At 39.4% G+C, this 22,266-nt stretch overlaps 2 protein-coding genes across 2 annotated transcripts; both read right to left on the bottom strand.

Moving 5' to 3' along the window:
- Positions 1 to 5,357: 5,357 nt before the first annotated feature.
- pyroxd1 (pyridine nucleotide-disulphide oxidoreductase domain 1) lies at positions 5,358 to 21,474 on the bottom strand. Its single transcript, XM_086269503.1, has 13 exons — positions 21,153 to 21,474; positions 20,981 to 21,061; positions 20,531 to 20,650; positions 19,424 to 19,552; positions 18,919 to 18,992; positions 18,639 to 18,835; positions 18,450 to 18,547; positions 16,589 to 16,691; positions 16,375 to 16,487; positions 15,637 to 15,759; positions 7,877 to 8,014; positions 7,600 to 7,689; positions 5,358 to 5,630 (listed from the first exon to the last, which is right to left on the bottom strand). Exons 1-13 carry the CDS (start codon positions 21,228 to 21,230, stop codon positions 5,472 to 5,474), a joined length of 1,503 nt encoding a protein of 500 aa, XP_086125629.1. The 5' UTR covers positions 21,231 to 21,474; the 3' UTR covers positions 5,358 to 5,471.
- LOC147310550 (uncharacterized) lies at positions 9,157 to 13,560 on the bottom strand. The gene has a single exon (XM_086269659.1). The coding sequence runs from the start codon at positions 13,123 to 13,125 to the stop codon at positions 12,430 to 12,432; it is 696 nt and encodes a 231-aa protein (XP_086125785.1). The 5' UTR covers positions 13,126 to 13,560; the 3' UTR covers positions 9,157 to 12,429.
- Positions 21,475 to 22,266: the final 792 nt, after the last annotated feature.

Below are 22,266 nucleotides of genomic sequence, written 5' to 3'. Positions count from 1 at the left end.
AATGAAGCCACTCAACCAGTACTAACGTTATAACTTTTCAATAAAAACTAAAAGTGTATCCGTCACTAAGATAGTGATCGCTATGTCAAGTCTTATTCGTAGCACGATGGATACGCCTTGCGTTTTTACAGTCTGATCTTTATCTAAGTCACAGCCAAAGACAATGCACACACATCAATTGGACTTTTCCAGTATTTACTGGAATACTGAGTATTGATTTACAACCACTACTAGGAACTGAGTACTGTATTCCAATAAAACAGATGAGATGTTTGTAGACAGCCCGGGTGTTCACCAGTTTACATAAATAAAAAAAAAGCCTGTAAGTGCGGTGGGGAAAGTCACATTATAAGGACAGCATGAATACTCATCTCAAATCCTTTAATTTTGAATGATGAAATCTTCATAAAGTGAGAGAGATAACCATAATAGTCTACTTTGAGCAAGGAGTTGGCAGTAGTAGGAAGGAAGAACGCCCTTTAAAAGGAAGAGCTCTTTTGCAGAACCAGGCTCAGGAAGGCAATCTTAGAGGCAAACACAACTGGACTTCATGAGGTTTTTGCAGATATTTTGGTTCTTTAGTTCTACAACAACACCTAGTGGGGTCAGTTGCTTTGGAGTTGTTACTGAGAGTCGTTAACCCACTATTTATTTATTTACCGTGTGATAACAGACATAGGACATGCCAGTCGACAGGTGAAACCTCTGTGAGATGTTACAGAGTATAGCATGGTGGAAAAGGATGGAGAGAATCGCCCCCTAAGCTTTTGGGTTGGCATTTCTTTAGATTTTGTTTTGTATTAATTGCATGCTTTGGTGTTTTTTTGTGTTTGATGTGAGGTGTGGGCCACACCCATGTGGGAGTGGAGATTCTACTCTAGTCCAGCTGCCAGCTATTTGGAGTTGAATACAGGGAGCAGCTGATTGGGGATGATTGGAGCCCTTCTCTATAAAGGGGAGAGGAAACAGAAAGTAGGGGTTGTTGTTGTTTTTTTTTTTAGTAGGACACTGGTGAAGCAGGGAAGCCTCGAAGATCCAGGATGAAGTGTGCACATTTTAATGGAAAAGATTTTTAACCTGGCCTGGTTTTGCTTTTAAAATAAACTGAGGATGTTGGAGGGAGGACTCATTCTTATTGGGATGTGAGTGGATGTGCTAGAAGGCAGGAAAACAAACACTGGACTGGAGACTCTCTGTGCCCCTGACAAGGAAACTGGACCAGTTTTGGGGAAGTTCCAGCTCCCAGGATGTGATGTGGAGACCCAGCCTCGAACGAAGTCAGGCCTGAAAAGGTGGGTGGCAAGCCTTTTTGAGGAAGCTGCAGGATTGATACGTTTTGGCTGCTTGTTCTTCCAAGTGACCACCTTTCCCCTGTTTGTAACCAGGCTAACAACCCTGACCGCGGTGGCTTTGGGCCTTGGATTCCTGGCCAGAGTTGTGTCTTCAGCCAGTAGTTTTACCCGGAGAAAGAACAAATAAATCTTGTGTAACCCATTACAGTGTGCGTGTGGTGGTTCGTTACTGGTCAATATTAGAGCTACTACTTTCTTGTACGGAGGCCATTTTGGGCCTTACGTAACAGAGACATTGCCCAATCTCACCATTAAATTAGTTATTGACGTCACCTGAGGTAAGGTAAGAATGGGGATTGAAACGCCTAGGGAGGAGTCAGTCATTGTAAGTAGCTAATACCTGGTTTTCTAAGCCATCACCTCATTTTGAGAAAATTCATTCACAGAAACAATATTTGTTCATAGAAACCATCCTGTCTTCCTGGTCCAAAAGGTTAACATTGGGGTCCTCAAAAGAGTGCCCTTTGTCCTTAAGGCACAGATGTACACCTGAGTCTTGTCGTGTTGAGGTGGCTCTCCTATGTTGAGACATCTTTGCTGATATAATGAAGGCCCAGTTAAGGTTAACTGCATGTTTTAAGTGCTTTCTTTGCATTTATGTGTTCCTTTTCTTTCCCTTCTTCTTTAGAGGGAAAATGTTTTTGTCAGTGGTGTAGGGTCCTCAACACCCCAAGGTCCCACCACCCACTGGTGCTCCAGTGGGTGGGGGAGTCAAAGAATAGGTACTTTGTGTGCGTTTGTGGTTTTCTGATGAACTTCAGCATGGGAGGTTTCATCCTCCTCAATGCACCTGCAATCTATTCCCAACCCTGGGGTGTTTAAACCCCAAATCACACCCTGCCTCAGGTGACGTCAATAGCACACATAATGGTGAGGTTGAGCAATGTCTTACAATGGTTTCAACTGTCCTCTTGGTGATGGGTGTGACTGAACGGCAGGGGCACCTCCGGAATTTTTTTTTTTTTTTTTTTTTTTTTTTAGGGGTGGCCATATTAAAACAAATATAAATGTGCCAAAAAAAATAATTTCCACTATTATATTATGCTGTTGTGAAATATAGGTTACTTGGAAAAGGACACACATATTCAGTTACCTCTTCTAAATGCTAAGATGAAAACAGAGCATTAGTAATGTCCTTAATTTATATATCCGCAAGGCCAGTAATGTTGTGGGGATGGAACTGGTGTCGGAGAGGCAGATGTTGTCTAAGATAAAGACAATGTTGGATAATACCTCCCGCCCACTCCATGACATGCTGGCTAGCCATAGAGCATGTTTAGTGGGAGACTGAGATTACCAAAAAGCACCACTGAATGACGCAGGAAATCATTCCTGCCTGTGGCCATCTCCCTGTACAACTCCATCTAACACACTGTAAACACTGCAATAGTTACACCCTTTTTACACACGCTCTTTTCTACTCTGTAATATTCTTGTTGATTTTCTTGATATTTATTTATAATCACCTCTGTCAATCCTTGATATTTATTATTGAGTGATTTGTATATATCGTGCTATTTCTTAAATCTAACATATTGTATTGTTAAATAATCTAGTCTGTTTCTGTTACTGTACTGGAGCAACTGTAACCCTCAGTTATTTCTTTAGGGATTAATAAAGTATGCTGATTCAGATTCATGTTTATGAATTCTTTATAATCACCCATGCCAGGGTGTGGGGGACTGGCCACCACCCAAAATTTGGGGGTAGTTGGGACTTCCAGTCAATCAGTCAATTAAAACAGATTATTAAAGATTTCAAAATCTTATTTGGTTTTCATATTTGCCTATATTCAGCGATATCAACTTTAATAGCAGGAAATTAACTAGGCATATAATTCTTTTCTGTCTTTTTTGCCATACTAATGTTTATGCCTGATCTCAGTTGCTTAGTAACACACAATCTGTCTACAGTGGCACCTGGCATCTCAGCCCTGCCCTCCACTCCAGCAGTTTGCATATAAACAAGGACTTGAATTTTATCTTGATTCATTTGGCCACCTAAGCAGTGTTGACTTACCCTGTAAACAATTCCCCATTTTCCACCTGTGCAGGTACACCAGGGAAAACCACTCAGTGCAATCACAGTGTCAATTCCTGCTGATTGCTGGGCAACTCCAACTGACCAAAATTGGAAAATGTGGTCTAGCCCAGAGAAACTTTAACAGCAGCAGGAGTAGCAGCAGAGGAGTTTGTTGTTCATGTTTCTTTACTAAAAAGACAAGGATATCATTCTGTGTTGCACAGTTGTTGTTGCTCATTTACATCGCTATTTTTAGTCACTTTTCAAGTCCAGTGAGTCAACTCAACCTTTGGTGCTCACTCAGCCAATCAGTCAATAGATGTGACTAAATAAAAGCACTGACCTACAAACACAAGCCTAAAGGTAAACATATACGAGAATTGAGTGGGTGGGCGTTCTGGTCATCATTAAATCATTACACCTTTAATGTTTCTTGTCCTTTGTCATTTGGTGGGTTTTCAAGTAGTTATACCACAAAAGCAACGTCTCACAGTAACAATGGGCAGCACAATCTAGATTGTTGCTGAGGCCTGGGAGGAGCTCTAGTTACTGCTCAGGCTGAAATCTGATCACGAGTTACTAGGACAACATAGAAACAAAGAGATTTTCCTTTTCGCTCTCACGTAGAACACGTTTGCCTATTAAAATCAATGGGTCAAGTGAGTGTTAGTGCATGCCATTTTCATACTACCCCGTGTATCTTATACCTCAGTATATATCTGATTTAAATCAACCATGATTAGTTTAAACCATGACAATAAAGTGATGGATTTACAGTGCTGTGGAAAATCTCCAGCCACACCCATTTCTATTTATTTACCTCCAAGCAGCTAGACTTGGAATTTTGAAAAGTGCTCTTGAGCAATAGTTTTCAATACTCTCTGAAGGTTTTTTAACATTTTCTTTTAGACACTGGCTACTTTCTCACTAATTTTCATTTCTTTAATGAATGAAAGATAATGCAGTTTCATGGGTATAAAATTGTATTTTGGCATCAACAAGAATATTTCCAAAGAGCTATTGGTAATAATAATAATAAAAACAAAACTTGGTGTATGTCAACGTGATGTGCAGGGTGTCCTTAAAAAATTTATAAAACTGTCAGGCCTAAAACCTATAGCAGATGAACAGCATTTGTCTTTAAGCAATATGAAGAAATCCAGCAATAAGAGATGCCTCTCGCCCTCCATCTACTGTTCACTGAAGCCTCATCAGAAATCTTCTCACTGGAAGCGTGGATGTCAGGAAGCCATTCTTAATGAAGGGAAACAAGGAGAAAAGGCTACACAATAACTGGGCTGAAAATCTGAAGCAACTTATAGAGGGATGAATAACAGTAAGTGTCTACAGCCATCTGTAAAGCCTGGTGGAGGCTCTGTCATGTTTGGGACTGCATTAGCCATTGGTGTCTAATGCGATTGGTCAAAAACCATGGAATTATGAACACAGAAAAGTACAATCAGATTTTGAATAACCATACATACCATCTGGAAATATTTGAAATGGAAATGGCTTCAATTTCAATGTGACAATGATCCCAAAAACAGATAACGCAGTAAAAGCATACCTAGATAGAAAAATGCACAATGGACCACTATCAGTCATGGACTGGCCTCCACAAAGCCTGGGCTTCAATATTACTGAGTGTGTGTTCATCTTAACAGAGAACAGAACAAGAGACAGCCAATATCCAAAGAAGAGCTTTGAATATCATTCAAGATGCCTAGAGAACTATTCCTGAAGACTGCTTAAAGAAATGACAAGAAATGTCGCCTAAGAGAGTTCAGGCTGTGTTGAAGAATAAAGGTGGTCATACCAAATATTGACTTTCAAGCTTGTGCAAATGTCCACGTCTGTTTGCACTTTTCAATAAATTGCTGAACTCTGAAGAAATGGGGGATGGCTCAAGACTTGCACGGTATTGTATATACTGCTACAAAAATACTTTTACCTAATACATATTTCAACCAACAATTTAGTGCATGTGGTTTAGAATTTTTTTTATTTAAAGCAAAAATAAATAATTTCATTTACTATTGCAAACATAATCTTTCTTTCACACAGCTAATTGCCATTGTTCAAACTCTCCAGCAGAGCTCAGTCGAAGTAGTCTTCTATGTCAATGTCAGGGTTAAGCAATTCTTCTCCATATGGCGTCAGATCCATCTGGTTGAGTATCAGGTTTTCAAATGTTTCTTCCAGGTCTGTTTCTCCAATAAGCACTGCTCCCACCATCCTCCCTCCACTGAGAACAACCTGGAACAAACATTTAATTGCAATGAGATGGACAAAATATTGATATTAGCTAAAGACTGTATACAAAAGACAAAGACACCCTGGCAGCTCCCATTGATTTCTGGGTTCCAGATTAGCCTTTGGTGATTTTAATTTTGAAGACTGAAGAAGTTACAATGCTGTGAAAAAGTATTTCTGCATGTGCATGCACGCTTCAGTACAGGCAACTTTAAAGCCCTCCCTTCAGCACTGTGCTAAGGTCGTCAGTCTGATACAAGCCTGGATTTTGACAAGGCCACTCCAAAACCTCTATTTTGTTTTTCTCTCTAAGCCAGGGGTGTCCAACTTCAGGCCTCAAGGGCTGGTGCCCTGCAAGTTTTAGATATCACCCTGGGTCAACACACCTGAATCAAATGATTAGTTAGTTACCAGGCCTCTGGAGACCTTAATGTTAAGGAGGTAATTTAGCCATTTAAATCAGCGGTGTTGGATTAAGGACACATCTAAAACCTGCAGGACACCGGCCCTTGAGGCCTGGAGTTGGACACCCCTGCTCTAAGCTATTCAGAGGTGGACATGCTGGTGTTTTGGATAATTGACCTGCAGCATAACCAAAGTGTGCTTGACCTTCAGGATTTTGTGAGAAGAAAAAAAATTCATGTTTCCATCAATTACAGCGAGTCGTCCTAAAGCAGCAAAGCAGTCCTCGACCATCACACTACCACCACCATGTTTGACTGGAGGTATCATTGTCTCTTTATCAAATGCTGTATTAGCTGTACGCCAGATGGAACGGGACTCAAGCCTTCCAAAAAGTTAAACTTTTGTCTCTCCATTCCACAGAATATTTTCCCAAAAGTCTTGGGAATCATCAAGATGTTTTTTGAAAAATGTGAGATGAGCCGTTTTCGACAGCAGTTTTCACCTTGGAACTCCATTTGTAGATAGTGTATACAAAATGCAGCTTTTAAATGATGACTATGAAGCTATCCAAAGCTACCTGGCCCTGTGTGAAAAATGCTTTTGTCCCGCCCTTGTTAAGCCATGACATAGTTTTCAAAAGCTGAGTTAACTTTCACAAGCTACACCCAGGTTTGTTTACTGTCAGACCTGTTGAAACAAGATGTTGTTTGCCATGATGTAGGCTGAAGTTCTCAAAAACAACACATCATGTCACAATCTAAAACACTCAAGAACAGATGAGAGAAAGTCTTTAACATCTGTCAGTTTGGGAAGGGCAATAATGCAAGGTTTTATTTTCTAAGGGTTTAGGACTCCACTCCAGTGAGATAATGGCAGGGATAGCCATTAATACATTCAATTCAATTCAAATTCTTTATTGTCCCAAAAGGGAAATTAGTTTAGCAGCAGGATAAAAGTAAACAAAACATAATATAAAATGACAATAATAGTAATAGAAAATCCCAGGACGGTTATATGCCATGTAGGAGACAGGATGCAGTAGGGACAAAAGAAGCCTTGAGTCTTTTGGTCTTCCTCAGAGGTACTCTAAAACGAGTGGCATCAGCATGAGATTCAAAACACAGTTTATGGTCAAGTACCACACCTAGATATTTATAACTCTCAACGATCCCAATATCAGCAGTTCTAATGATAGTAGGGGATGAGCTATAAGAGGACTTCCTAAAATCAATAATCATGTCTTTAGTTTTTGACACATTTAGTGAAAGGAAGGACTCATCACACCAATCCACAAAATCATCTACAATCTGCCCATGGCCTGACTCGTCCCCCACCAGAAGACTGACGATCACTGTGTCATCAGCAAACTTCAGGATGTGTCTGTTCGTGCTCGGGTTATATTTGTCTGATACAATTTGTGTGATGATCTGAAACATGTAAGTTTGATAAATATGTCAAAATAAATAAGTAAAAATTCAGAAAGGGGGCAAATACATTTTCACAGCACTGTAAGTACCAGTCCTTTTACCATTTACTGTCATCACATTGTTTATCCCTGCAGTTTCACCTTGACATACTCCTGGCCTTTAGTGCAGCGTACCAGCAGCTCATGGTCTGGCCCAAGCCCTTGACTATTAAACTTTCCCAGTAGGACCACCTGTGGAATAATCAGAAGGAGACATGTTTTTTAAAAAGCACTGTGAATCAACCTTGAGGCTAAAACCATGCGGCCCTGTGAAATCACCTTGAAAAGAATGAAAACCTTTCCACTTTGCATAGTTGATGTTTAACCTATTAGTTATCATTTAAATAACTTTGCTGCACTTTAGTAAAACATCTCTTACCTTGTAGTTGAAGAATTTAGTAATATGTGAGAAGAGTTCAAAGCAGAAGTCCAGCTCCACTGGTTCTGACAGGATGTGTGCTGCCATGCAACGGCCTGCATACCAACCCATCTGACGAGCTTGCGTCCATAAACGCATCTGTACACACAACACATACACAGTGTTACATTCAAATATGCATGACAGTGCAAATATGACAGCTGCTCTCCACACTTTTCTAACACTGCGCAAAGTGTCTTTACGTAACATGGTGTATGAAACGTTACAGCCTACTTTTCTTTTTAGCAAAAAATCTTTATGTGAATGTATGCGATCATGTTTTACAGGATGACTACAGCCATAAAAAAGCAGAATTAAACATTTTCTAAGATTAAACTAACAAAATAAAATACACCGTGAGGAGAAAAAAATTTCCAAAGTAAAGTAATGAGTTTAAAAATACTGACAAATGCTTCTTAATTTAAAAAATAAAATCCAGATATAATTATTTTCTTAAATAATCTCTCCTAATCTCATTTGTTTAAAGTTTGAAACACCTTCACCATGCAGTGCCGTTAGCTTTGTAAGCCTGTTCAAGCGTGCGCTTTCTCAAACCATTTGTCATTAAACTTGTCGTTAAGTCAGCGAACTGAATTACTGCTGGCACGCTGGGTCTAAACTGACACCTTTCAGTGTCGATTAAAACTCACATCTATCACAGTTTCACAGCTTGTTTCACAGAAAGAAATGGAAAAGTTTTGTTGTATTGTACAAACTACTGAGAATTCAAATGCACGGGGATATTGTATCATATCTATCTAATAGACTCCAATTTGTGCATGTAAATGGGGAGTCCTCTTCACACACTGAGGTTAATTATGGAGTTCCACAGGGTTCAATGCTAGGACCAATTCTGTTTACATTATACATGCTTCCCCTAGGCAGCATCATTAGAAGACATAGCATACATTTACACTGCTATGCAGATGACACCCAGCTCTATCTGTCCATTGTATTGTATTGTATTGTATCTTTATTTGTTTCAGACATATAAAACAAAAAACAATATATACACACTACATATATTTTCATTTACAGATACGAATATATATGTAGATATACACACACACACGTATGTGTTCAGATAAACAAAAAATATATAATGAAATAAAACAAAATCGTCTGACATAATGTAACAATGTTTGGTCTGAAAAGGAGTAGGAAGAAGTATGAACATACTTATTAATTCCTACCCCTGCTCAACATTTTATTGATCCCACATAATTCACCTAATTCCCATCATCACATACTCCACACAATACACGAGGAGAACCTATATAAACTTGGCTACCGTGATTGATATAATTTGGATATAATTTGATATTTTTATACATACAATGGGTGATCATCTTTATCGGTATCATATTCTTCCAAAATCAGTTTTCGAAGTATTTTCATGAACTTACTAATTCCTGAGCATTGCTGTAGATCTATAGTAAAACTATTCCACAGTTTTACCCCATAAATAGTGACACAAAAGGTTTTAACCTTTGACCGTGCTTTAAGAATCCTTAGATTCAATTTCCCCCTCAATTCATAGTCTCCTTCTCTGTCATAGAACATCCTCTGTATATTTCCTGGTAACATATTGTATCTGGCCTTGTACATAATTTTTGCAGTTTTATATTTTATAAGATCCATAAACTTCAGTATTTTTAATTTCAAAAACATGATGTTAGTATGGTCTCTAAATCCTGCTTTATTAATCATCCTGATTGCTTTTTTTTTAATTTTACATATTGGTTGAAGTGCAGTTTTATATGTGTTTCCCCAAATTTCCACACAGTATTCCAAATATGGCAATATAAGTGAACAATAAAGTACCCGGAGTGATTTGGAAGGCAAAAAATATTTAACTTTACTTAGTACGGAGATGCTTCTTGACAGTTTGGCTTGTATATGCTTTATGTGAGGTTTCCAGCAGATTTTGTTATCTATTATCACACCCAGAAATTTTGTATCCGAAACTTGCTCTATTTCAACATTGTTTACTAATAATTTTGCTCCTGCATCTTTTTTACAATTTCCGAATAACATAAATGTAGTTTTTTCCAAATTTAATGATAGCTTATTTCTATCAAACCATGTTTTCAGTTTAATCATTTCTTGTGTGACAATTTCCAAAAGCTGCTGTAAGTTCTCTCCAGTACAAAAAATATTTGTATCATCTGCAAATAGAATAAACTGTAGTATATCTGATGTTCTGCATATATCATTGATATAGAGGATAAACAGCTTTGGTCCCAATACTGACCCCTGCGGAACTCCACAAACAATGTCCATACACTCTGATTGATATTCCCCAATTTTCACAAATTGCTGCCTGTCTCTCAAATAACTCTTTACCCATTCTAACACCACTCCTCTAATGCCGTAGTACTCCAGTTTATCAAGTAATATGTCATGATTAATTGTGTCAAAAGCTTTTTTTAGGTCAATGAATACACTAACTATACATTGTCTTTTATCTATATTGTTGGTGATATTTTCGATCAGTTCCATTAATGCCAATGATGTTGATCTATTTGATCTGAAACCATACTGACTATCCATTATTATTTTGTGTTTATCTATAAATTTGTCAAGTCTATTACTAAAGACTTTTTCCAGTATTTTTGAAAATTGAGAAAGTAGAGAGACAGGCCTATAATTTGTGAATTGGTGTCTGTCACCATTTTTAAACAGTGGTGTTACTTTAGCTGTTTTCATTTGTTTTGGGAATGTACCAGTTTGTAAGGACAAATTGCAAATGTGTGTTAAGGGTTTGGAAATGCCCTCTATCACTCTCTTAACGATTTCCATATCAATGTCGTCAGAGTCTGTAGAGTTTTTTGTTTGTGATTTCCCAACAATATCAATGATTTCCATTTCTTCCACCACCGTTAAGAACATTGAATGAGGATTGCGGTCAATGAGTCTAGTTTCTTTCTCTACAGAATCTGTTATATCAGGAATTGTTTCAGCCAAGTCTGGCCCAACACTTACAAAGAATTTGTTGAAATCATTTACCACATCGCTCATATTAGTAATATTTCTATCATTATTTGTGAAATACGAAGGATAGTCTGCCTCCCCCGAGCCCTTTTTGATGATGGTATTTAATGTTTTCCAGATCCCTTTAATATTATTTTTATTCATAATCAGTAATTTTTCATAGTATTCCTTTTTACATGACCTTAAAATACTCGTTAATTTATTTTTATATTTCTTGTATTTATTTTCAGCTTCTGTACTTCTGTTCATTATAAATTCTCTGTATAAGGCATTTTTCTTCTTACATGCATTTTGCAATCCTTTTGTAATCCATGGGCACTCTGCATATTTTTGTTTTTTACTATATTTCTTTACTGGGCAATGACTATTATATAACAGTTTAAATTTTCCTAAAAAAATCTCATAAGCTTTATCAATATTTTTTTCCTTATACAGCATCTCCCATTCTTGCTTGAGTAAATCACTTTTGAATGCGTTTATTGACTCTTCTGTTCTCACTCGTTTGTATTTTATTGTGTTTTGCTGTTTAACCTTCCTGTAATTGCTGTTATACACTATAAAAACAGGTAGATGATCACTGATGTCATTAATTAGGAGACCACTTATGGTTCTATTTTCTATTTCATTAGTAAATATATTGTCTATTAGGGTTGCCGACTGTGCTGTAATCCTGCTGGGCTTAGTGATCACTGGAAAAAGTCCCAAGCTATACATTGTATTAATAAATTCCTCTGTCGCTCTTTGCTTGTTTGGATTTAGTAGATCTATGTTAAAATCCCCACAAATGAACATGACTTTTTGATTTGTCCTAATAAATGTTTTATCTACCCACTCCTTAAAAATTTCAATATTAGAACCTGGTGTTCTATATATACAGCTTACAATGACATTTTTCTCTTTTCCCATACTAATTTCTATTGTTACACACTCTAATATATTATCTACCGCCATCGTCATTTTTTCTACCACCTTGTATTTTAAATTTTTATCCACAAACAAGGCCACACCACCGCCATTCTTATTCTTTCTATTTGTAAGATTTAATTCATATCCATCTATTACAAAGTCCTCTCCTTTCTGTTTATTAATCCATGTTTCAGATACTGCAATCACACTGAATGGATGTGTAAATTTGCTTAAATATTCCCTTATTTTGTGAAAATTTGCATATAAACTTCTACTATTAAAGTGGATTATAGATATTTTGCCGTCGACCTTGACAGTTTTGTTGAATTGTTCTTCAGTATGATAGTAGCAGGTATTTTTGATGTTAAAAAAGTTCAGTTCTGGATCAATGTCCTGCTCTGTGAAGTGTGTTTTGTATTCCGTGTTTACTGGTGAATTTATCTCCTGATTAGCAATCCTTTGTGGTAGCAATGTATAATTCCCAGATAATGAATTAATTGATTGTTTCATCCTTGAATACGTTACGCTTTAGCTTCCGTTGTTGTCTTCTATTACCTGCTTTGATGACTGTAGATTGTTTGTCCCGCTCCTTGCCTTTGTAGTCAAGTGACCTGTTAATATTTTTCCAGATCCTGGATGCATTTGATGACCAGCACCTTGGCTTCCTCCGGTGTACCGTTGAGCTTTATAAATATTTTACAGTTTGCAGTCCAGGTGTTCTGAATTTTACCCAGTTTCTTTAGGTATCGTGCTTTCTTCGCTATGTCAGCATTGGATTTGGTTAGATGGTCATTCATGTAGACGTTCGATCCTTTTAGTTTCCTCCCCTGCTTCAGCAGTGCATTCTTGTGTTTCCTGTTTACAAATCTTATGATGATAGCTGGTTTATCACTAGCATTTCTCCTGGGCAAGGGGTGGCATGCCTCGATGTTATTACAGTCCAGGTCGATCCCTTTCGACTGCAAGAAACCAGCTACTTGTTGCTCCGCAGAGCTCCCATTCAGATCTCCTTGCTCCTCTTTACTGCCAGCAGTCACAGCCCGAGCATATGACCGGGGTTTTATGTACAGCCCTGTGATGATCACGTCGTTCATTCTGGTATATTGCTCCAGGTCCGCGACCCTGCTCTCCAGATAGACGATCCGTTTCTCCTTCTCTGCATTCTGGTTACGTAGCGACCTTATTTCCTCGACTAAGTCTAGGATATATTTCTGTTGTAGCTTGATAGCCGATGTTTCCTCAGTTAGAAAGTCCAATGACTTTTTGATGTCCTCAATTTCATCGGCGTTCGGTGTTCTCTTAGGCCCCATTGAGCTTGTTGTCTTGCTCGCTCCGTTCACCGTCTTGTCACTGTTGATTTACTTGTTGGTGCCTTGCTAGAGGATCCTGGGCCCAGTGGCTGCTGGAGGATCCTGGGCCTGGTGGAGCAGTAGGATCCTGGGCCTAGTGGCTGCTGGAGGATCCTGGGCCTGGTGGAGCAGTAGGATCCTGGGCCTAGTGGCTGCTGGAAGAGCCTGGGCCTGGTGGCTGCTGGAGGATCCTGGGCCTGGTGGAGCAGTAGGATCCTGGGCCTAGTGGCTGCTGGAAGAGCCTGGGCCTGGTGGCTGCTGGAGGATCCTGGGCCCAGTGGCTGCTGGAGGATCCTGGGCCTGGTGGAGCAGTAGGATCCTGGGCCTAGTGGCTGCTGGAAGAGCCTGGGCCTGGTGGCTGCTGGAGGATCCTGGGCCTGGTGGAGCAGTAGGATCCTGGGCCTAGTGGCTGCTGGAAGAGCCTGGGCCTGGTGGCTGCTGGAGGATCCTGGGCCCAGTGGCTGCTGGAGGATCCTGGGCCTGGTGGAGCAGTAGGATCCTGGGCCTAGTGGCTGCTGTTGAGGCTTAGGGTCTGCGCAGAGAAGAACGGCTGCTGCTGCCATCAAATACGGCGCATTTCTCGGCTTTTAAAAAAACGCTATGCGTCGCCAGGTGTTTCATGAGATTCGAGGTGTTACCTCCTTTGACAGTATCGCAGTATCAGCTTAAAGCACTTGTTGCTGCTGAGTTTGCATCAATTGATTGATCTTTTAAATGAAGGCGAGAATTCTGGTAGAAACAGTAAAGCTGTGTTCTTGTCTTTCCATCATTTACCTCCATGAAGCCAGATAACACACGCCAATTAGTTAAACTGCAGGAATGTCTTAAAGACATAAAGACCTGGATGGCCGCTAACTTTCTGTTTCTAAATTCAGATCAAACTGAGGTTATTGTACTCGGCCCTGAAAATCTTAGAAATATGGTATCTAACCAGATTCTTACTCTGGATGGCATTACCTTGGCCTCTAGTAACACTGTGAGGAACCTTGGAGTCATTTTTCACCAAGACATGTCCTTCAACGCACATATTAAACAAATATGTAAGACTGCGTTCTTCCATTTGCGCAACATCTCTAAAATTAGAAATATCCTGTCTCAGAGTGACGCTGAAAAACTAGTTCATGCATTTATTACTTCCAGGCTGGACGACTGTAATTCATTATTATCAGGATGTCCAAAAAACTCCCTGAAAGCCTTCAGTTAATCCAAAATGCTGCAGCAAGAGTCCTGACAGGGACTAGAAAGAGAGAGCAGATTTCTCCTGTTTTCGCTTCCCTTCATTGGCTCCTGTTAAATCCAGAATTCAAAATCCTGCTCCTCACATACAAGGCCTTAAATAATCAGGCCCCATCTTATCTTAATGACCTTGTAGTACCATATCACCCTATTAGAGCAGTTCGCTCTCGCTCTGCAGGCCTACTTGTTGTTCCTAGAGTATTTAAAAGTAGAATGGGAGGCAGAGCCTTCAGTTTTCAGGCCCCTCTTCTGTGGAACCAGCTTCCAGTTTGGATTCAGGAGACAGACACTATCTCTACTTTCAAGATTAGGCTTCAAACTTTCCTTTTTGCTAAAGCATATAGTTGGGGCTGGACCAGGTGACCCTGAATCCTCCCTTAGTTATGCTGCAATAGACGTAGGCTGCCGGGGATTCCCATGATGCATTGAGTTTTTCCTTTCCAGTCACCTTTCTCACTCACTATGTGTTAATAGACCTCTCTGCATTGAATCATATCTGTTATTAACCTCTGTCTCTCTTCCACAGCATGTCTTTATCCTGTCTTCCTTCTCTCTCCCCAACCGGTCGCAGCAGATGGCCGCCCCTCCCTGAGCCTGGTTCTGCTGGAGGTTTCTTCCTGTTAAAAGGGAGTTTTTCCTTCCCACTGTCGCCAAAGTGCTTGCTCATAGGGGGTCATAATTGTTGGGTTTTTCTCTGTATCTATGAAGCGCCTTGAGGCGACTTTTCTTGTGATTTGGCGCTATATAAATAAAATTGAATTGAATTGAATTGAATATAAAGAAGCCTTGCAAACAGTCATATCTGGGACAAACTAATCTTGTTTCACTAAAATCTGTCCAATTGTCTAGAAGGAGTAGTGAGTGTTGTGAAAACTGTGCCTGTAAAATGACCCATAAGATCTCAATCTTGACCTTGAGCACAATTAAGATGATTAGCTGCTCATTGTGTCCAGAAGTAGCAATTCCTATGACTTGCGGATGGACAGATGGATGCTTTGCCCTGGCATAAGCTAATATATCTAATTATCTAACTTTTAATTGTTTTCCACATATAGAAGCTGCTTAAAACAGAAACAGTTGCTTGGCATTATAATTTTGTTTTAAGTCAAAAATCAGGAAACACATGGTACGCTACTTTTTCTAATTTTTACACTGGATTACTTAAACGACATGAGCAGTACGTAATGTTTAAAGGACAAAAATGCTGCACTGTAGATTAACTGACTGTTTTTTTACCTGCTGCCACAGAGGGCTCTGCTCCCAGCACGCAGTGCACACGTCACCTGCAGCGTACACATCTGCCTCGGATGTCATCATGTGACCATCTACTTGTAGGCCGCCATCGTCTGCAACCACAAACTTTCACACAGAGAAATGATCAGCACCAGTAATAAAAAAACAAAACAAAGGAAGATGTAGTACATATAAGTAAATCAGAGTGGTTGCTGTAGACTTTACACTAACTTTGATGCAGTGGCACTTTGCTGGAAATCCAGCAGCTTTACACAGGCTGAAAAACCAGAGTAATGAAAAAGCTCACCTATGCTTTACTGACATCTAGAGGCATTAAAACCACATTTCCACTTACAAAAACAGATAAGCCGTACAAGTAGGTCTCATGCAATTTGCCTTGCAAAACACTGAACATTACATCGAAGTGAGCAGACACGAGAAGAGGTAGAGTGTGTACTATTAGTGAGGCTGAAAACACTTGGGAATCAAGAGGGAAAAGGCACTTTATGTGGGAACATGAGTATTTAATGTAGCATAGCAGATACAGTCATGAAACTGTGTGCAGCTCAACAACTTTTGGTAAAATCTAACACGGTACTGGCCAGACGCATGACCGTACGATGAATGACAAATGGCACGAACGCATTTAATAATAATGCAAAACAACAACGTTCCCAAAGCCTGGAAGCTCTGGCAGAGTCACTAGGAATTTCCACTTTGCATATGGATGAGTTTTCTTACCGTGTTGCCTTGGAGAAAGGGCTCAGTGTTTGGAACGACACCTGTGGCGCTGACAACAAAATCGCAGCCAAATGTCTGGGCATTAGTCAGCCGGACGTAAACTGGCCAGTCTCCTACTCAGACAAAGGGCAGAGTGTAAAAAAAACAAACAAAAAAGTGAGCAAGAAAGGAGCAGGGTTAGAGAAAAACACAGAGCAGTAAATTTAATCCTCACCACACTCAGTTCTTAGTGTTTGCTCTGGGGATTTATGAAGCTCCTCACAGGTGAAGATCTTTTCCACCTCACACTGGTACTCCACTGAAACTCTGTGGGACACCTGAGCAAATGCCAGCAGTGTGAGGGGATTCATCAGAACAGGAGGACAGTATGACAGGATAAACTGTGTGCTACACTCAGGCTTTTATAAACTACTAAATGTGTCTCCTACCATTAAACAGTGCAGTGAGCCATACAACACATTATTTGATATTTAATCCCTGCCAGTAAAGTAAGTGTGGATTTGTGACTGATGGTCAGACAAATTATTGTTGTGTTGCTAACCCAGGGACTCACTGAGTCTAGTAATCCAAAAAGTCTGTATTTTGAAGATTTTTTAAAATTTTTTACATAAGCTACAACCATTAATTTCAGCCTTATGAGGCTAGTATTATTGCAACCAGGTTGAAATGGTTAGTAAAACAATGTTAAAAAGAAGCAAAAAGCAACTTTAGAACCTAATACTGTTAAACTTTTAGATTGTCCGCTTGTTCAGCATTTCGTGTAGTTGTGAACGAGGTTAGCAGTAATTCTGTGCTGCCTCACCACCACAGCCTACGTTATTTTTGTGTGCCGAAGTGGAAATAACCACTTCCCCATTTCTCTCACTGCATTTTTGCCATGTCTGAAACAAACAACCTTACATCATCTGTTAGAGATTTTACTGTACAGTCACAGTAAAAAGAAACCCTCTTTTAGGTTTAAGGTTCGACATATCAAGACAGATTAAAAATCATCTGAGCAGATCTTAGAATTAGTTAAATACGCGATCACATGAAACACAAAACTAGTGTGTGGAACACCACTGCTTACTGCTTCCGTATGATTTAAGAGGGTAAGCAGCAGTCAGGTGCTGCTGATCAAATGCAGATGATTAACTCATCATCAGCAAGTGTGAGCACCTTTCTAAAAGCAGGGGTTTTGGCAGTTTGTAGGTCTGGGCTTTTAGGTCTGTATTTATGCAATTTTGTGACCTGATATGTAAAATCTTAGATCTGACAGACGGTGTACTTTCTTTTGACTGTGACTGTATAATGAGGAGACATGGCACTGAAACAAACCTGAATAGAAATTTATGGGAAGAGTTCTGTAACATCTCATAGTGGTTATCACTGGGCCTGTGTGTGTAGAATTTGCATGTTGTCTATGTGCCATTTGACTGTTGAGGAGTCAAAAGATTTACATGATTGGTTAACTGATGATTTTAAACAGGCCACGACAGTCAGATAAAGCTTTTAGAATAAAGTACATTATGAATGCACAGTTAAAACTGAGTGGTCAGCATGACTGGAAAAGAAGTATAACCTGGGTGAAAAAGCTTTTTAAACCTTATTTGCAATGTTAGCAAAATGTTTTAATCCTTTTTAATCACATTTGACTTTCTACACTTGCAGTTCAATGACATTAACTTAACTACTAAAATAAAAAATGTTTTTCCATTATAGCTGTTGAGTAGCAAGATAAGGTTCAAGAGGGATTTTGATACTATGAATCTGATAATGAACCAACAGAAGGTACCCGCAGCTATGCTATTAAGTTAATGGGCGTTAGGGTGTGAACCCATTTAGCTGCACTGCAAAATATAACAATAGGTATCTTAGAAAGGCGGAACAACACAGAGGAAGTGACATGCATTTAGATAAAGATCACAAAACTAATTTCCCAAATTAACTGTACTGTTTTTAAGTTAAAAACACATTCTAAAAATTCAACTACCACAGAAACAGAACATGTAAGACATTTTAGGACCTTGTTCAAACAGAACATTAGCCTTTTTTTTTACTCCCCACAGACTTCAACCACGCATACAGGATCTCACCTGCTCTGCTCCTCGAAGAGCTATTCCTTCATGCCAGTCAGGACCCAGGGCACTTCCAGAATCCGTAGGACCGTGACCGTACGCTTGTGAGCTTCTATCTGAGAGAAGACAAACATTTGCTTTATATACTTTTTTCTGTACTAAAGGAGAGAAGAGCAGAAGTGTAGAACAGGAAGGAAAAGAAAGAACCTGCTGTGAAGATGTGTGAGCCTCCGGGAGCTGCTTCCTCTGTAGTGAAGCGAGGCCTCTTACAGGGGGCAGCTGCCTGGGGTTTGTCGGCCTCAAGCGATGGGATGAGGAATTGTGCTGCTCCTGCGTCAAAGAATGTGTTTCCTATGGCCTTGTCCTTTACCGCCCAGATCACCTCACAGCCTTCCACCTCATACCTAAAGATCACAAAGTTCACAAGTACTCAGTAAAGCATGAATAACTGTGGGCTCAAATGGCATTCTGGCTACAGCAGACTTACACTAATTCCAAGGCAATTCCTCCATTCCCAACAATAACAATCCTCTTAGCTTTGGATAACCTCTTCTGAAACTCCTTTAAAAGAACAAAGAAAACTAGTGACACATCTATGTTTAAAGGTTATTAATAAAACACAATCATTTACAGACAGACTATGTGCAACTAATGCAGATGTAGAAAATACACAAACACCCTTTTTTTGTTCAGTGAAACCAATAAGATCTTACAGAAGCTGTAATAGCTGAAATTCAAACACTGTTTAGTTGTACAGGAGCTCAAAGGGTTAGTAGACTGGTAATTAGTCGCTAATGCCACATCCAGTTAAGTAATATCACCTTAATGAAGACCAGAGAAGAGGGACTAAAATACAAGGACAAGCAGTCAAGCTGTTTTCTTTGGACAAACTGTTTGGTGTTACTATGAAAGTCTTATGAGGTTAGTTTCCTCAGGAATTTCAGACCCACATGCTACTAGCTACACAAACATCCAGAAGATTTGGCTTGTACCTGAGCACTATCTGTGTCCCGTATCCCCAGCACGTAAGGGTTGTCCTGGGTTAGCAGCTTGGGTCTGGCACCGCTGCAGATACACAGCTTCTTGTAACCAAAAACCCGGCCATCTGCAGTTTCCACACACTGACGAAGAGAGGAGCATTACATGGGAAATGGCAATCAATTGTGAGCTTTAACTGTTTTATCTCACAACCTCAGTTTCTTGAAAAAAGGTGTGATTTAAACATAAAGGTCATCTTTTAATCCTCCTAGCCTTGTAAGCATTTAACACATTTGCCTAACACACAAAAGATCTTAATTTACGATCCAGGAGGAGACGCAAATCCCTGAGAAGGGGTTGCAATGTAAGAAAAAATCTCATCAAACCAAATCTCATCCTTAATCCTTCGCCCCATGTTCTTTTTGTGTTGTGTTATGCAGGCCATAACACAGTTTTCTTTTCCAGCTGAAGATCTGCTACACTCACCTTTATTAAAGCTCTCAGCACCTCTCAAGTCAAATTAATTATTGATAATCCTAAAAGCTGACGTCTAAAATGAAGGCACAACCAGTACAGACTGACCTGCACGACAACCTTCACTTCACTTTGAGCTTTGATTTGGCTCATTATCTTTGATTACGAGACATGTCACTAAACTCGTAACGAAGTGCTTCAAGGAAAGCAGCAAACTTTCATATCAGGCAAACTATAACAACATTGCGTAACATTTATATTTCAATTACCACATTTAAAAAATTGCTTGCATATTTGCAAGTTATGATATAAAACGCAGTCTCTTGACTGTTATGTTGATCATTTATTTTCATGAGACAGAGGACGCACCATCTCCTCTGTTTTCCTAAAGAATGATGCAGCGTAATGGATAAGCTAAAGGAGGCACCGTTCATTATAGTGAAATTCACTATTGTACTGCAACAATAATCTCATTCTTGTTCCATGGAACCTGCCCACCATATGTCCACAAGGTGGCAATAGTACACAGTTAATAGTAAAGTGCTTGTTGCATGAAATCAGTTTGCACTCTGCTATAATTACAGTAAGTAAACAACATGTGTGGCCTTTGCTGTCACATATGCATCCTACATGTGGCCAAACCTTACATGTGACTTTGTGTGGAGTGATTTAACAGCAGAATGGATGATAGTAAGGTTGGGGAATTTTTCTTCCAGAACACTAGATGGTTGCTCCTCCACGTCAAACTCTTCCAGTGTCCTGGACACCTTTGAAAGGAGGACAGTGGAAAATTACAGCATTAAAAGCCATTCAGAGAAGTGATAAGATAGCCTGTTGATAGTCAAACCCGAACAGTAAAATACAGTGTGTCCATGATGATCATATTATGTTTTTAAAGGCAGCTTGTATGTGAATCATAATGAATCATCATAATGAAATACTGATTATTTCTTTTTTTTAATACAGTTGATGACTTAAAATACATGAGCGCATGCATTTGTAACGTGGGAGTTTGTGAGAACAAATCCATAACTCTGTCAGAGATGAAGCTCCCACTGAGCTACCGCCACCATCATCGTCATCAATGTCCCTCTGACCTGCTTGTAGTTGGTCACTGCCTTGATGTGGGGACCTGCAGTTATCAGAGCCACGTCAGCGGACGGAATCTGGGACGACAGCTGTCAATGTAGATTAACATGTACGTTAAGTAGCTACATGGCACACGCATTGTACTAGCAAAGCTTTTACATGCCATTCATCTCATTTCACCTGCTCCACACATGTCACGCCAGCGATGCCACCCCCCACGACCACGAACTGAAACGTTTTCTCTTTTTTATTTTCCATTCTTCTGAAATGATCAGCTAACAGAACCTAGCTAAAACCAGACCCTTAGTATTCTGAAGACGCCTAAATTTGTTTTAACAGTCAAAAGATTTCTCGGACACTTTCCGCCATAACGAGGAGACGTCTGCACATATTAGAAACGTGGAAGCCCAACTGGCTGTCGGGCTGAAATATCAAAAATACTTTAAAGTTATTCTCGAAGAAGCGAGGTTGATTTAGCACACATGAGACTGATGCTGCGTTTAGAAAGCCTCGGAAATTAGAAATTTTAAAATTAAAAAGACATCATTTACGACCTCCGCACGCTTAACATTTTACAAATATGAAACTGAATCCACTTGGAGTTAAGTGAGCAACTGTCTTAAAAGCCATTAGTGAAAAAGTTCAGTGAAATATTATGAAATGAATGAACTTTGATTCTAATTTAACAGATTTAAAGGACTGTTAGAAAGCTAAAATCGATATAGATAGAGAAAGTATGGTTAACTTTTAAGGTGCTATTTTGTTTGGATTTTACGTAAGGTGGAAGTCACAGTTAAGTAATCTTACCATATTTTGACATTTCTCTGGGTTGGAGAAGAGGAATTCCGATTTTTCGGGTGTTTACGAATGCAACACGGCCACAGTATTGTAACTTCCGTGTTTATGCGTAGCGACGGCAAGCGACAGGAAAACCTATGAAACGCGTACATCTAGAATTTAGATATTTTTTTTCTTTGCTTTATTTCATCGACGTGTGCTTGTGACATCTAATTCCTAAAGAGCCATGAATATTTTCCAGGAACGAAAATATATGTTTGTGCCTAAACAAAGGTATGGTTGACTAAGAAGCAGGACAGATTAAACATTTAATCATTTAAATTTTAGTCTTCTAATAACAGTGGGTTAGATTTAGAAATACCGTAGCCTTGTAGTCATTGTTTCTGCTTACTACCTAATGTTTTGTGTGCTATACACGAATTAGCTATGGATCACAAAATGTCTTGTACATACAGTAATGTGCAAACTTCTTAATTTTGTTACTATGTTACCCTAC

Source organism: Aulonocara sp. 'chitande type north' Nkhata Bay, linkage group LG17, assembly GCF_057382095.1.
Source record: "Aulonocara sp. 'chitande type north' Nkhata Bay isolate Kocher_YH1m ecotype deep benthic linkage group LG17, A_spYH_male_GT1.1, whole genome shotgun sequence".
In the NCBI taxonomy this organism is placed as follows: Eukaryota; Metazoa; Chordata; class Actinopteri; order Cichliformes; family Cichlidae; genus Aulonocara; species Aulonocara sp. 'chitande type north' Nkhata Bay.
This window is presented reverse-complemented; position numbering and strand designations above follow the sequence as displayed.